This window comes from Mirounga angustirostris, unplaced genomic scaffold, assembly GCF_029215605.1.
Source record: "Mirounga angustirostris isolate CCGP_5_RB_7025 unplaced genomic scaffold, mMirAng1.0.hap1 SCAF_6, whole genome shotgun sequence".
In the NCBI taxonomy this organism is placed as follows: domain Eukaryota; kingdom Metazoa; phylum Chordata; class Mammalia; order Carnivora; family Phocidae; genus Mirounga; species Mirounga angustirostris.
This window is the reverse complement of record NW_026991714.1, coordinates 140,535,428-140,552,147: the sequence shown is the minus strand read 5'-3', so window position 1 is coordinate 140,552,147 and position 16,720 is coordinate 140,535,428. Positions and strand designations below refer to the sequence as shown.

The window sequence follows — 16,720 nt, the reverse complement described above, 5'->3', positions numbered from 1 at the left end:
ATAAGATATCATTGACATAGCCAACCTGAAAGTAAGAATGGGAAATTGTCATGCCAAAAACAGAGAGGTGACTCAGGGTAAAAATGGTGTGCTAGATTTCAAGCCCAAGGGATATCCTTGAGATTGGGTACAGGTGTTAGGGGCTAGGGTTTTAAATGCCCACATCAGACCGAAAGTCAAGACCAGAGGGTGCTGGAACTGGGCTCACTGGATAAAGTCAGGAATTGAGAAGTGCCAGCTGTGCAAGAGGAATAACAAAACTCCATTCATTGGTTTAGAGAAGCAGCATATAAATGAGCTGCCACCATTGAGCCATGAGCAGAAGGAGTCATCCCCAAGAAGCTCCAACCCCAAGCTTGAACGGTTCATGGATATGAGATTTCTATATCTCTCACTCATGTACTGCAGAAATCCTAAGCTCAGAAATTAACATAAAAACTGGTTCTGAACAAGTGAAATTAAGGCCCTGGCAGCAGGGGTGAAACTGCTCCACAGGGACGTCTTTTTTATTAAGGGAATATGTGGTACCCCATGGAAACATAAGCCCCGCTAAAGGTAAGGTCACAATAGAAAAATTTAAAGCTCATAAGAAAATGCACCATTACATAAGAAAGCCATCAGATGAAAAAAGCAGAATTCACAGAAGAGAACAGAAAACAGAATCCTATGAGAAATGTTTTAATTTATTCACTCAATAATATTTATTTAACACCCACTACAATTCAAGCACTGTTCTAGATACTGGGAATAACAGTAGTGAACAAACTAGATAAATTTGTATTTCTTGTGGAGCTTACATTCCATTGGGGGGAGACAAGTAATAAACAGATCGATATAAAATATGTCAAGAGGCAGTAGTATTACAAAATAAAGGATTGTGAATAGAGAGAAATGGGATGGGGTGATACTTTTTTATATACTGGAGGTCATGGAGGATCCTCTCCAGTAGCCATTACTAAACTTTTTGGTCTCATGACTTTTCCATCTTTAGGATTTCACAGTCTTAAAAAATTATTGAAGACATTTTTGCTTGATTGTTTTTGTAAGCTAGACCTATCAATATTTTCTGTATCAAATATATTAAAACAGAAATTTTAAGAAACATTTAATTCATTAAGAATAACAGTAAACTTATTGCATGTTTAAAAATATATATTTATGAAAAAATAGTATTCCCCCCCACAAAAAATAATAAGAAGAGTTGCATTTACATTTTTTTGCAAATATTTTTAATGTCTGGCTTAATAGAAGACAACTGGATTCTCACATCTGCTTCTTTACTCAATCTTTTTCCATACGTTTTTTGTTTGAAGTATATGCAGAAAATCTGGCCTCACACAATATATTTTAATACCCTTTTCAAATGATTGTGGGTATGCTTGATCATATGAATGTTGAGAATTAGCATCAAACAGCTTCAAGTGTATAAACTTAACTGTAAACTCAAAATTCTTGATGTTCTCATATCATATCATATGAATGATAGTTCCTTAAAGGTTAGTTGCAATGTGGAATCTGAAACTATTTCAGTGAACTTTTCACCTTCTGTTACTATAAAACCTATTGGTCTATGGTGCTTTCAGAGGATCTTTTATCCATGCATGGTTTCATAACATTATGTGCTGGTCATTCGGGAACTATCGCTTCACTGAACTATTCAGATCCTCCAAACGTTAATACATTTCACAATACGATACTAAAAAATAACATTCATTAATGTCATCAACAAATTCATCAGAAAAATCTTTAAGTATTGGGAAAAATACTGTCAAGTTTATAGTGACAGATATGAGTCTTCCAAAATTCTAACTTTTGTTTGAAAGGTTGAATATTATCATTGTCAAAATATTACTACTACTATCAGTTGTGTGCCTTTAAATGTCAGGGTCACTTCATTTTTGAGAAAATTTTGCCAAGTACTCAAGTTTAAATAACTACAGTCTGTCAGTTGTTCAAGTAAAAATGGTGTTCTAGAAAAAAAAAAAAAAAAGAGTCAGTTCATTTTGTAACTCAATCACATAAGTACTTTCCCTTGAGACAATCATTGTATTCTGGAACACAGAAGTGCTTTATGTGAACTTCCCATTTCATCACATGCAGTATTAAAAACTCATATACACAATGGTCAACTTCAAAACAACCAAGGCATATAGTGAAGCTGGTGGGTTTTGTTTTTTACTGTAAGTTTATGGCAGTGAAGAATGCAGTGACTACTAGTACAGTTGGATGCTACTGCCTTGATTTGTGCGAAGGCACCAAAAGTTTTACTCTTCATTGCCTTTACTTACATCAATGTGCATGCAAGCACAGTGAAAATAGCGAATAATGCCTTTGCATCATTAAGAAAATAGTTCACAGACCTCCTGAAAGAGTCCTGGGGATGCCTATGGTTGCAGATCACTCTTTAAAAACCATAGTTCTCAAGTGGCAACTGCAACCTCAGGTAACCAACCACCAGGATTTGCATGTCTTGACGTAAAGGCTCACATTCCAGTGGAATGGTTGGCCACCCTGCTGAAAGAGACCTAAAAGAAATGAGTGTGCACAAAACATCCCTAGCTGAGGGAAGAAGCATTTCAGGCAGAGGAGACAGCAAGTGCAAAAGCCCCAAAGTCAAAGAATAGTTGGCATATTCAAGAACAGCAGAACCCACTGCAAAGGCAAACACCCTTAGAAAAATAGACCACCCCCACGAAAATGCCCAGTGCTGTACTCTAAGGATATCTGGTGCCCTCATCTATTTTTGTGCTTTAATTACTTGTGACAAATATGAAAAGTTTTTCTTTATAGAACCACAGAGAAAACATCAAAAGTTATTACAAACTTTTTTTAGAAAGGAGAACATCAAGAATTTTGAGTTTACAGTTAAGTTTATACACTTGAAGCTGTTTGATGCTAATTCTCAAATTAAGGTAGAAAGTCATTATGTAATTTATTTCCACTTATTCACAGTGCAATGTAGAAGTTGTTTAATGAATGTTTGTTGAATGAATAATTATTCAATGTGTGATTGGAGATATTTAGAAATGAGGAACACAGTTAATTGACTTTCTAAGAAATCACAAAAGGCAAAAAGGCAAACTCTGAAAGGGCAATCTTTTGTGCTGTATAATCTTAGGAGGTTAGCAAACTAAATGTAATCTCATGCTTTCTGCACACTGAGCCACAAACTTACTGTTCTTTTTTTTTTTTTAAAGATTTTATTTATTTATTTGACAGAGAGAGACATAGCGAGAGAGGGAACACAAGCAGGGGGAGTGGCAGAGGGAGAAGCAGGCCTCCCGCCGAGCAGGGGCCCGATGCAGGGCCCGATCCCAGGACCCTGGGACCGAGACCTGAGCCGAAGGCAGACACCCAATGACTGAGCCACCCAGGCGCCCCAAACTTACTGTTCTTTAATTAGAGAACCCTTCTCTCGGTTCCTGGAAAGGAAGCTTTTTTTTTTTTCTGTTGAGAACATTTCTAACATTTCAGGCTAAACAATTTACTTAGAGTAGGAAAGAGAGTAGGAAAGAAAAGGAAAGAGAAAAGAGAAAAAAAAAGAGAAGAGAAGAAATAGGCACACTGGTGTAGATTTTATACAATTAGAAACAGTGCAGTAGATTTTCCACTTTGTGGACCCAAGCCAGGAAGTGTGCAACTTTTGTGATTTATAAGGACTTGCAAATAGAAAGGCTATCTGGCATACTGTTACAGGATTTGCTCTAAACTGCTATTACCATGAGATATTCTTTGGATTTTCTTAAGATCATGAAAACAAAGTTGAGAAAAAGGAGTTCAATAGATGCTATATGTCATATTTTTCACTTCATTTAGAAATGTAATTATTTCAGTTCTATCAGTATGAAGAGAGATCACTACTTCTCAGAGACCAGTGCCCTCCAATAAAAGAAGTGGAACCATGGACACGACCATTAATCCAGCAGCTCATCTTAAGAATAGATGGTGCCAAATGGCCAATAAGCACCTGAAAAGATGTTCAGCATTAATGTCACTAAGGAACTTGAAATATAAACCAAAACCAAAGTATAAACCAAATACTGTCTCACATCCACTAAGATGGCTACAACACAAAAACAAAACAAATAAAAAAACCCAAAATAACTAGTGTTGGTGAGGCTATAGAGAAATTGGAGCCCTGGGATACTGCTGGTGACAAGTAAGATGGTACAGCTACTCTGCAAACAGTCTGGAATTTCCTCAAAAAGTTAAACCTATCCATACCATATGCCCCAGAAATTCCACTCCTGGATGGAATACCCAGGAGAATTGAAAATGTATGTTCATACAAAAACTTGTAGACAAATATTCATAGTGACATTATTCATAATAGCTAAAATGTGGAAACAACCCAATGTCTATTAACTGTTGAATGGATAAACAAATTAGGTATATCCGTACAATGGAATATTATTCAGCCATAGAAAGGAATACATGCTACAATATGGATGAACCTTGAAAACATGCTCAGTGAAAGAAGCCAGTCAGAAAGGCCATCTATCATAAAATTCCACTTAAATGCAATGTCTGGAGACAGAAGTAGATTAGTGGTGACTTTGGGCTGGTGGAGTTTGAGGGGGATGGAGGGGAACTGCTATGGGCATAGGGTTTCTTTTTGGGGTGATGAAGATGTTCTGTAATTAGTGATGGCTACGTAACTTTCTGAATAGACTAAAAAACATTGCTTTGTAACTTTCAAAATGTATCTTTATTTTTAAAAGTCACATAACAGCTATGTCCCCACCCCCAGCTTAAGAAATTAAACATTATGTGTACAGCTAAAGTGACCTGTATACCCTTCCCTGATTACATTTATCTTCCACCCCCCATCAGAGATAATCACTACTTGATGTTGCTACTTATCATTCCATGCATGTCATTATAGTTCACTATATATTTATAATCCCTCATAGATGTTTTGTGTGTTTTTAAATGGTATATACTTATGTACTTTCTATAGGTTACTTTTTTATCACAATACTATGTTTTAGAGATTTGTGGATTTTGGGGGGGGGTATTATTAAGTGGCTTTTTCACAATGACATTTAGCACTTAGAATTCTGAGGTCATACTCCCAGATTTAGCAATCTGTTAAATGTCTTTGTCTACTTTTTAAAAATCAATTCAATCTGGTGATTCCTTCAAGCATCTCAAACTATCATCGAGCTCTTGTTCAAAATAAAGGAATTTTAAGTGCATGTAATAACATAAAGGCTTCTTAAGGACTCTAACATAAAACAACTCTTGCTTGCCTGAGGGGTAACTTACAAGGGAAAACCTTGCATTATATTCTTTCATATATGATAAATCATACTAAGATTAAATGATAAACATAATTAACCTTACATACTTCAACCAATGACAGGGACTCTCTACATGGTCATTCTGGCTTTAACCACTAAAATATTTGTTGTAGACACTGTGGTTGCCTCTCAAACATGTATTCCTCCTTTCTTTGGTTAGCTATTAGTTTTTGGAAACTTGTACCATCCCTAGACAGCTCACTGAATTTGGAAGAATTTACTACCTTTGACCACAGTTACTGGTTCAGGGATAGTCACATGTTACAATTTGTGGAAATGAGATGGAAGAAGGTATCCGATGAGGATAATTTCCTTGCTTTTCAGAGAAAGCGTCTACAAACTTCCTTCTCTCTCTCTCTCCCTGATTTAGAAGTAGAAAGCAGTTGTTGTTACTTACTTTTAGGGGAGTTGTTACTTACTTTTAGGGGAACAAAAGGACAACCAGCATTCGGCCATTCTTCTTTATTAATAAAATCCCAATTTTATTCAGAGCAGTAATGCATCCAGCTAAAAAGTATTTACATTCCCAGGATCCATTTTCCAAGGTTGACCATGTGAAAAATTCTAATCCTTAAGATGCAGCACTAAGTCCTTAGAGAGGACTTCCCTTCCATCAAAACAATGATAAAGCCACATGAGAAGTCTTTTGATTTTTATGCTCTCCTCTTCTTCCAGCTGGAATTCAAATATGATGCCTGCGGATGGAGCAGTACTGTGACTGTAAGGATGAAAGCCACAAGCTAAGGATAGTGGAATAGAAAGAATGTACTGGGGTCTTTCACGATTTCCTTGAGCAATTTTAATAAATGGCTGTGGATTTCCTACCTCCATACTTTCTGTTACATAGAAAAAAATAACCCCTTATTTGGTAAAGCCACTATGGTTACATTTTTGTTATAAGCAACCTGATGCAATTCCAACTGATATAACTGTTGAATCAAAGGTTGGGTTTTCGAATATATAAGTCAATTGTTTCTCAATATGTTTAAGTCATTTTGAACTGAATTTCTATTATTTGCAACCAAAAGCACCCTAAACTGATAGAACCTTCTAAGGAAAGGGTGGTACTTCTGACTGGTCTCAACCCTCAGCGGCTAACCTGCTACCTGACTAAAATAGATCTGTACCAATGAGTAGCCCTTATGATTACAGGGAAGCTTCTGCAAACTCACGGTGTTACCTTGCTCGCATAAGGCCACCCAACTGTAAAAGCAGAGGAACAAAGAAATAAAACATTTTTATTAATAATTTCATTAAACACATAAGACATATACTAATCAAAATTGTTGAACTAACAAAGCTAGGTGGCTTTTAGTGAACCATGCCTTTCGTTTCTTGTCACTGTCTCCAAACTTTCCTATATCCTCATCCTTTCCTCATTCTGTTCTTTACACTCTACTACAGCAGTTAAGAGTGAGGGCTCTCGGGGGTACCTGGGTGGCTGAGTCGGTTAAGTGTCTGCATCAGCTCAGGTCATGATCTCAGGGTCCTGGGATCCAGCCTGGCATCAGGCTCTCTGCTCAGTAGGGAGTCTGCTTCTCCCTCTGTCCCTCCCCCTGCTCGTGTTCTCTCTCTCTCAAATAAATAAAATCTTAAAAAAAAAAAAAAAAGTGAGACTCTCTAGTTAACCCCATATACGTTCAAATCTTCCATCTATTACTTGCCATTTAATGTGACCTCGTGCAAGGTACTTAATTTCTCTGAGTCTCAATTTTCTCAAATGAATAATGGAATAATTCTACCAATCTCACAGGGTTCTTGTGAGAGTTAATTGAGCTAAGGTTTGTAAAACGCTTAGCATGAGGCCTGATATATAGTAATGATTTGGTCAATACTATTACTTTTAGGGTTTGGGTTTTTTTTTTAAGATTTTATTTATTTATTTGGGAGGTCAAGGGAGAGAGCATAAGTAGGGGCAGGGGCAGAAGGAGAGGGACAAGCAGACTACCCGCTGAGCAGGGAGCCCAATGCAGGGCTGGATCCCAGGACACTGGGATCATGACCTGAGCCAAAGGCAGACGCTTAACTGACTCAGCCACCCAAGGTGCCCCTTACTTTCAGTTTTTACAACAGAAGAGGTATCTCTCCTCTTGTCGAAGGCTAGTTCTTACTTTAGGCTCTGGATCCCACCCATCCTCCTTCCACCTCCTCAGGGACTTTTAACTCTTGATTATATTTTCTCTCTCGTCTTTGTCTTCAACCTCTCTCTATAGGCCCCTTCCCACTAACATGCATAACAATGATGATGATAATGATAATGACGATACAGGAGATGATGGGATTTGAAGTATACCTAGAACTATCCTTTTTCAGGAGGAAGGACATCTTTCAAGAAAGCAGGAAGAAAGGGGAGATGGGTCTTCACACAGGCAGGTTTGAAGATAGGCAGGTGGGAAAATAAAAAATTTCCTGGTGGATGTTTTCTATTTTCTCTGAAACAAAAGGCAAAATTACCTCCTGAGAGCTAAGTAGTTCAGAAGAGAGGCTAAAATGTAGAAGAGTGAAGGCTGAAATAGTCATTACAGAGAGTAAGGAATGTAGTAGTATTTCCAGGCAATGTAGAAGTCTCAGTTGGAGCTGAGGCTCACGTTAGTGAATACTGGATCCAATCTCCCCTGGAACTGCCTGAGTGCTGACATAGTAGCAGGTAATTGGTTCACTTGGAGTCTTGCCAGGGAAGTGAAAAAAAAGGAGCGAGGAATCAGGAGGAAGAGTGGAATGACCAATGATGAAATCTAAGAATAAAGAGGGAAATGAATACATAGGCAAGTAATAATCGAGAAAGACAGAAATGGACTCAAGATCCAGATAAATAAGAGAACAGTGGGACCTGGGACCAGGTACCAATTCTAAGAGCAAGGGAGAGTACCCAGTGAATTAGTAGGATAACAGAAAAGAGAAATGGGTAAATGATGGTAGAACATAGCATGAGCTACCATAAGGAGGGAGAAAAATGTTTTGGAAGTAGCATTGGGGAGTGAAAAAAACATCCACCAAACCTCTAGCAAGTACTTTGAGTATAAAAGAAAAGTCCTCTGGGGTGCCTGGGTGGCTCTGTTGTTAGGCGTCTGCCTTTGGCTCAGGTCATGATCCCAGGGTCCTGGGATGGAGCCCCGCATCGGGCTCCTTGCTCAGCAGGAAGCCTGCTTTTCCCTCTCCCGCTCCCCCTGCTTGTGTTCCCTCTCTCGCTGTGTCTCTCTCTGTCAAATAAATAAATAAAATCTTAAAAATAAATAAATAAATAAATAAATAAATAAATAAATAAATAAATAAATAAATAAATGAAAAGTCCTCTGTAGAATGGACTCCAGACTCAATAATATGATTGGCTATGGAATTGTACATATGATCAAAGTGAATGTAAGAGACAATATACCAAAATTCTACACTGCAATTTTTTAAAAATCAGCTGTACATGTTTAGGACAGGAGGGATTTTGCTTAAAAGACTTTCATGTAAAAAAGTCAGAGACAGTGCAAACAACTAAGTGTAACTACCCCCGAAAGCGTCCTGGTCACAATTAATGAACCTATATATAGGAATGTGTAAAATTGTGATAAACAGAATTTCCATGTTATTTTCTAAAATTGGGATTAAATAATTCACGTGTACTGCTATTTAAACAATGTTTGAGCGAAGAAATAATGTCCTTTTATTTATGGTTTTAAGTAACAATTAATAAAATTAAAGATGGATATAAATTTTTCTTGATGCAACTTTTACAAAAAGAAAAATCTCCATAACAAAACTCCATTTCAATATTATATATGATAATAATTTGTGATTTTGTTCTTTCCCTAATTAGGTAATAGTGTACGAACAGATACGACTTTGTCTGCTGGTCTGGGAGGGTTCCTAACTAGGAGGGTCCCTAACTGGGAGGGTTTTTATCAACTAAAAAAAAAAAAAAAAAAAAAGGAATGTGCACATTTTGAAATAAAAGCCACCTTAAGTTACTTGTTTATTTCAATATAATGAATTTTTTTAAAAAAATTCATGCCATATTATTTTATTATTGTTATAATGTTTACATAATAAGGTAAAATTGGGAGAAGAAAAATTAAACAAAATAGCTTTCTTCCATTTACTTTCTTTTGAGACAGTATGGTATTATGTTAGGTTTTATATGTTTTTACAGATTAAATGCCCAAATTTTAACTGTATACTATTTTTAAAACAGAAAAAAAAAACTTTTAGATGCTTAGAAGAAGCTACAAATGTTCTGTGGGTTCTTAATTTTGGATTTGCTCTGTCATCAATACTATAAAGCCTTTCCTTGACTATCAGAAGCTTTGGGTATTTTGGTAAGCATTAATGCAAATCCAGGGCATGTTCTTGTCTTTCTGTTTTCATATTACCAAACCTAACCAGCCATACTGTAGCTCTCCAATGCACAAAGTACTCATACTATATAATCTGAGACTTTTGCAACCATATATTTTAAAGGGCTCATCGAGCCCTGAAAGGCAAATGCTATCATTCAAGTTCTAATTACATGCTACCTGGGTTTTACAGAACAGAAAAAAAAATGAGTACTGTACTTCCTAAATACATTTTTTGAACACAAGCAACTTCCAAAGTAAATGCCCCAAATATTGTCTGAATGTATCACTGTACAAATAGCTCAAGCACTGGCCTATTCAAATTATGTTCTAGTTTCTCCCGATGCTGCTTCCACTTGATAAATTGGTCAATAAATGCCAAGTCAAATATTCAAGTAAATATATTTTCATTGTTATTGGCAGACATATAATTAACTCTGAGAATAAAAGATACAAGAAATCAATTTATGATTACTTCTTCAGTTGTTCCCATTAGTCATTTACGTTATAATTGTGGTCCCACTTTTAAAATCTTTATCCATACACATACACACACACACCATTTTGACTATATTATAAATCAAATTATTTCAATTACAAATTAGTATTGTATGAACTGTGAACCTCATATGTTAATTTTATTAGTAAGATACCCATGTATATAAGCTGATCAAAAAACAATGCACATTTAAGAGCCTATATTAATTAGTAATTTCAGCAGATGTTTCTAAACAATGTTAAGGACTTGCTCTGTCTTTTCTCAAGTATAAATATTTGAGTCAACATTTTTTATGTATGTGTATTTAGCAACAAATTACATTTCCACTTTCAACAAAACAGGCTGCTAAAAAAGAAAATAGTACAAAGAGTAAACCTATTTTTTTTCAAAGAAGACATATAAAGAGCAAATTTTTTTTAACATTTGTTATCTGTCAGGTCAATATCTTCACCAATCCGGGAAAAATACATTTTGTATAAAAACTTACATAAGTGACCTTTTAAAAACTGCCCTAAACTAACTGCAAAAGCTTCAGATACATTATTATATGTGGATTTCGTGAAGAAAAAAATCTAAGATGAGCTCAAGAAATCTGTTTTAATAAAATATGCTGTCATTACTCAATTGTTACTTTCATTATGGTAGCCTAATTGTTTTTAATTATATATCATGGGCAAGTCATGTTTCCTCACCCATAAAAGGAGATTAATAATGGTGCCTCATCACAGGATTCCTGGCAGGGGTAAAGGACTTAATATGGGTGAAGCATTTAGAATAGTGCCCGGCATACAGTAAGTGCTCAGTAAGTGTCAGCTAAGCATTACCTAATTGTATGTTTTGCCTATTACTTCTATTAGCTTCCAGTTACCAATCCTTAAAGTATCTCAATTCTTTTTAAAGAAAAAGAAAGCTACATCATGACGTTCTTAATGCTCTGCCCTTCCCATTAGTTTATAGTGTTAGCAGCTACTTTATCTGCTACTCACAAGCAAAACAGGACCTAGGGTCTCATTGAGTAACAGTCCAAAATTCTATTTTATAAGACAGCACTCTCCCTATTATCTTACTATTAGTACTCTTTAATTTATTCAAACACCAAAGTAAACTAGGTGCTAGGCACTGGCTACAAGCTGTGGAAACAAAAGATGGTTAAGAAAAAAATTCCAGATGTGTTGCCCCCAAAACAGTGAGGGATACAAACACAAATGCAAGTAAGTACTCTTGTTTAATTGTAACATGGTGCCCTGAACTATAATAAAAAAAATTCTCCAAGCTGTCCAACGGTGGGCTTCACAGGTGACATTTGGGTAAGACTTGAAAGAAGAGCAGAAACTCACCAAGTAGAGAAGGGATCTATGATTACTTTTGTTCACAAAGAAAACTAGAAATTCCTCACACTAGGAAGTTAAAATAGACATTTTTTTAAGCAGACATCCTCAAACAGATTTCCCATTGCACACAGCTTGCTTAGTTTATCTCTAGGTATTGAATAAATATTTTTGAATGACTGTCGTCCCCCCTTCCCCCCTAGGCAAGGCCTTCATTAGGGCATACTTGGATGATGTTCTTAGCTCCCTTCCTCCCAGGGCTCAGAGAAATCTTCCTAAAACCACTTTTATCACACTACTCCCTGATCAAAAGCCTGGAATGGTTTCCTCCTATTCCCAGAAATCAGCCCTCTGCTCTGACTAGATTTCTCTCCCAATATGCCTTGGGCATATTTCCCTTTTGTTCATATCCTCTCTCTGCCCCAAATAACTTTTCTCCTATTACTTATTTCTGCCTTTCCAGAATTCTACCCACCCTTCAAAATCCTCCTTCAAGAAGCCATCGGATTTCCTTGCTTCTACTTAAAATAACATAACTTTTCAAATGATGCAGAAAAGAAAGATGCTAGTGAAAAAATTCTACTTTGGGATGAAAGAAATGTCCAAAATGTGGTAGAGAATTGAAAAAAAAAACCAAAAGGCAGAGACTCGTTGGAAAGTTACATTCCAATTGTTACATCACGCAGCACACTTCTTGAATTATTTACTATTCAAAACGTATAGCCTGCACCAACTACTTATTGAACAATTATTTTTTCCAGTGACATCGGGCTCTTTTAAAAAGTTAACCATCCCTCGGGGCGCCTGGGTGGCTCAGTCCTTAAGCGTCTGCCTTCGGCTCAGGTCATGATCCCAGGGTCCTGGGATCGAGCCCCGCATCGGGCTCCCTGCTCTGCGGGAAGCCTGCTTCTCCCTCTCCCACTCCCCCTGCTTGTGTTCCCTCTCTCACTGTCTGTCTCTCTCTCTCTGTCAAATAAATAAATAAAATCTTAAAAAAAAAAAAAAAAGTTAACCATCCCACAACATGGACAATCCATTCATTATTACTTAAACTGGTTTCTTTAGGACAAGTGCCTATTAGAATGAGTGTCCTTGGATTTGGAGTTTGAAATATTACCCAGCAATATGGCACTGCACTAACCCGCCCAGGAGTGTGCCTCCTACTTGAAGGACAACTGGTTAAATAGTAAAATATCTTCAAAAAGCCAAGTTCAAATAGATTTTTTTCAAGTGAGAATGAGCATGCTCTGCATGTCAAGCTACCTTGGATTCTAACTTGGTTTTCTCTTCGTTCAGCTCCTCGGTTGCTTTCTTCATATCTTCACGACATCTGTTTATCTCCGACCTTACTGGAATACAAATGAAATCCTTCAACATCTCTAACTTTCTTTTTTTTAAGATTTTATTTTATTTATTTGAGAGAGACAGAGAGAGAGCGCGCAAGAGGGGGGAGGGTCAGAGGGGGAAGCAGACTCCCCGCCGAGCAGGGAGCCCGATGCGGGACTCGATCCTGGGACTCCAGGATCATGACCCGAGCCGAAGGCAGTCGCTCAACCGACTGAGCCACCCAGGCGCCCCATCTCTAACTTTCTGAAGTCCCCATGTCTGTGCACGTGGACAGCAGAGCCCCCTCCCTGCTCTGCCCACGCCTTGGCTGCTGCCTTCGCTCTGAGCACCCCCCACCCCCACCCCCCAGGAGCCCGAGGCCGCAGACGGCGACAGAAGCACCGACCTTCTCGGATCACGCGGCGACTCTCCTCGGCCTGATGCTCCGAGAAGATGATGTGCTGAAACAAGGACTCCAAACTCATCTCAGGCCCGGGCTCCCGCGGATCGGCTGGCGCCCTTCAGGATCTGCGGCGGAGTCCGCGGCCCCTGGAAGGCACAGGGAGGACGGAGGACCGCGCAGGGCTCTCGCCGGATGGGCCTCCGCCCAGGACGCGCCAGGCGGGGCGCCAGCCCGGCTCCCGGCCTTGGTTTCCCCGGTTCACTAGCCACAGCCAGCCAGCCAACCGTTTATCCCCCCTCGCACCCTCTCTCTGCCCGGGACAGAAACTCCGCCTTCGTTCGCTGGCGGAACGCAGCTCCCCTCATTCGAGGACCCAGGCCCTCTCGGGGTTCCCTTCTGTGCTGGTGGCAAATAGAAATGGAGGCCGCGAGCCGTGGCGTCGGCGCCGGCCTGGGCAGCACCCCAGCGCGGGGCTGGCCTTTTCCTCTCCACCTCCTCTATCTCTAGGGAGAAGGTCCTCATAATGCTCTGCCCCACAGCAGAACGCGTACTTGCTAACAATACCGCGGGCGGGAGGCCTTCCTGCGGGCTGCGGCCGGTGCGTGGGCCTGGCCTCGCCGGGTGGGGACTGAACTACGGCGCCCCGTTGGGCCCAAGCGCATTCAGGCGCTTTGCTTTGGCCACGTGGCCCCAAAGGTCTGAAGGCTTTGCTTGGACTTGCGGTGATCTTTCTCCGAGGCGCAAACCCGCGGCAGTATAAAGAACCAAGTACTCGTGATTCTAAATATAAACTGCAACGTCTGATCCTTTGACGGTGGCAGAGACTGCTATAAATGTGCAACGTCTGACATTCCGTCCTAATCATTCTTTTGTAATCAGGGCATATCTTTTTAGTCTGCTTTAAAATTAATCATTGCCTTTTGTAATCAAGCTTCAGTGATATTAACACTTCAGTATCTGCACAATGTGTGTCAGAGACCAAAGTGGTTGCTAATTAAAGCTTAAACATGAAAGGCACCTTTGGGACTTTTGCATGGGATTTTTAAATGAAAAAATAAAGCATTTTTAGTTTTAGCAGGCCAAAATTGTAAGATTATAATAAACATTTGACTTTTTTTCTGAATGTAGAATTGACACTGGCTAAACTTCAAAAAAAATATATATATATACATATATTTTTTAGACTTTGTTTATTTATTTGACAGAGAGAGAAAGTGGCAGACAGAGGGAGAGTGAGAAGCAGGCTCCCCACTGAGCAGGAATCCCGATGTGGGGCTCGATCCCAGGACCCTGGAATCATGACCTGATCCGAAGGCAGACGCTTAACCGACTGAGCCACTTAGGCACCCCTAAAAAATAATTTTTAGTTAGATTGTACTAGAATTGAAAGAAAGTAAATGTGAATTCTGTCTGTCACATCATCTGTATGAGTGTTAATATTTCATTAATGCTGTAGTATATTGGGCTATAAGTTTTTGTTTGTTTGTTTTTTTATTGGGCTATAAGTTTTAACCTATTCCAAATTTCCACCTCAGTTTCCATCAAGCCATGTATGCATAAAACTTAATTTTTAAACTGTATTTAAACTGTATTACAAAACAATACATACAGAAAAGTGTAATGCTGTAGAAAAGAATTACCCATAAACATACCATTCAGAAGCAAGTATTAATAACATTTTGGCTACTGCCTTCCAGCTAATCCTTCTCACCTTGCAGTTTTCTTTTACAAGTTTGACAATATTGTGGATAATAACGATTATGATTAATGTTATTTATTAAGTATATGCTGGGCACTATTCTGAACACAATGATTTTTACTATTACCTTTATAGTATTAGATGAGAAAACTGAGAGCAGGAAAGTTAAGTATCTTGCCCAAGGCAGCCTACCTTGTATACATACACCTTGTATATGGCAGAGCTAGAGCTGAAACCAAGAAATCTGAGATCAGAGGCCATGAATTTAATTTTGGATACCACTCTGTTTTCCTTTGATTACATCATAAGCATTTTACCATTTCATTGAAAACTCTTCATGAATATACTTTTATATCTTCATAATCCTCCATCATGTGATGCATGTGTAAAACTTAGATATACTGAAATAAATTTGACTCTTTTATCCATTCAAGGATGGAAAACAAAACTGAAATTGTGGTTTGAACCATTTTCTTTGAGCATTTGTTTGGAAGCTTATGAACTGTACCACGGCGCTATCAAAGGAAAGGGCTTCCAGAAGATAAATTATATTACTAATTAATATCACTCCCTTCAGAATTATTTCCCGTGGACTTGCACAGGGGGCATCCTCACAAGGAGGCTGCTTTTCAAAAGCATGCTGCTCTTTAACATTCCAATTTTATTAGTTACACTCAAACTCACATTTATTATTTAACATGTTCTTTCTGTACTGAAAACTTGGCAGAGTGGAATTTAGGCAGCCTTTCGGGAGCCCAGTCGCCTCACTCACACAGGCATATGCAAGAGAGAACTGCTGGAAATTCTGGAATGGGGTTATGGGGAGAAATGGCTTCTTCATCTTCTGCAGTCTTCATATCACAGAATATTTGGGTGCTTTTAAATCCCAAGTTCAATTCTTCTCAGAGGCATCACCACTATAGACATTAGCAGGGTTTTTCCTTTTCTTTTATTTGTTGAAATAAACATGATTTTGCAAGCTCACAATTCAAATTTTAAGTGTTTTCTTTTTGGCTTTGTTTTAGATTTTGTTTTATTTGAGAGGGAGCAGGAGCGGGGGCTCCCCTCTGAGCAAGGAGCCCGCAGTGGGGCTCCATTCCAGGACCCCAGGATCATGACCTGAGCTGAAGGCAGATGCTTAACCAACTGAGCCGCCCAGGCGCCCCAAATTTTAAATGTTTTATAATAAGGAGTAAAAGTAACATGTTAGGATATTAAAATATTATTATCATATACTAGCTTTATTCATATATTTTCTTCAGTAAGATATTTATTCTTGTAGATATACATGCTGATTACATTCTATAATATTCAGAGCAAGAGTAGCATTACTTCAATTCATGCCAAATAAAAATGGTATACGGCATGGTAAAACTAGGGCATACCATTTTTGGAAAACGGTATCTTATAAGTCTGAAAAAATGATTCATTCAACAACGGTTTAATGAGTCTCTGCTATTCATTCAACATTCACTCAACAAATATTATTGAGCATCTCCTATGTGCCATATTAGAGAAACAACAACAGGATTTAATAAAAACAGAACTACGTAAAAACTATTTTTCTTCCCCTGGATATTTCTAACCTCATTGGAGAATTATTATATTTTTCAGCATTTTGGCATCAGTATAAACGACTGCTTTCAGATGTTTCAACAGATGTTCTTCAGAAAGAAAGCCAATTATTTGCATTATGATACCCACATGATTCTCAAATCTAAACTTTCCATCTGTACATGTTTCATTGAATTGCATACCTATGGAATATAAAAGTTAAGATCACTCATTGTCTCTCAACCTCAAACTTTTGTTCATAATAACTCTAGCACCTGGGTTATTG

The 16,720-nt window shown here is 38.2% G+C and overlaps 1 protein-coding gene across 1 annotated transcript in view; it reads right to left on the bottom strand.

Annotated features, from left to right (window-relative positions):
* Positions 1–13,263, bottom strand: part of CCDC172 (coiled-coil domain containing 172) — a 56,338-nt gene extending 43,075 nt beyond the window's left edge. The window contains exons 1-2 of the mRNA XM_045876304.1: positions 13,185–13,263; positions 12,716–12,801 (exon numbers count right to left, since the gene is read on the bottom strand). Coding sequence (XP_045732260.1) covers positions 12,716–12,801; positions 13,185–13,263 — 165 coding nt within the window. The remainder of the gene's footprint in view (positions 1–12,715; positions 12,802–13,184) is intronic.
* Positions 13,264–16,720: the final 3,457 nt, after the last annotated feature.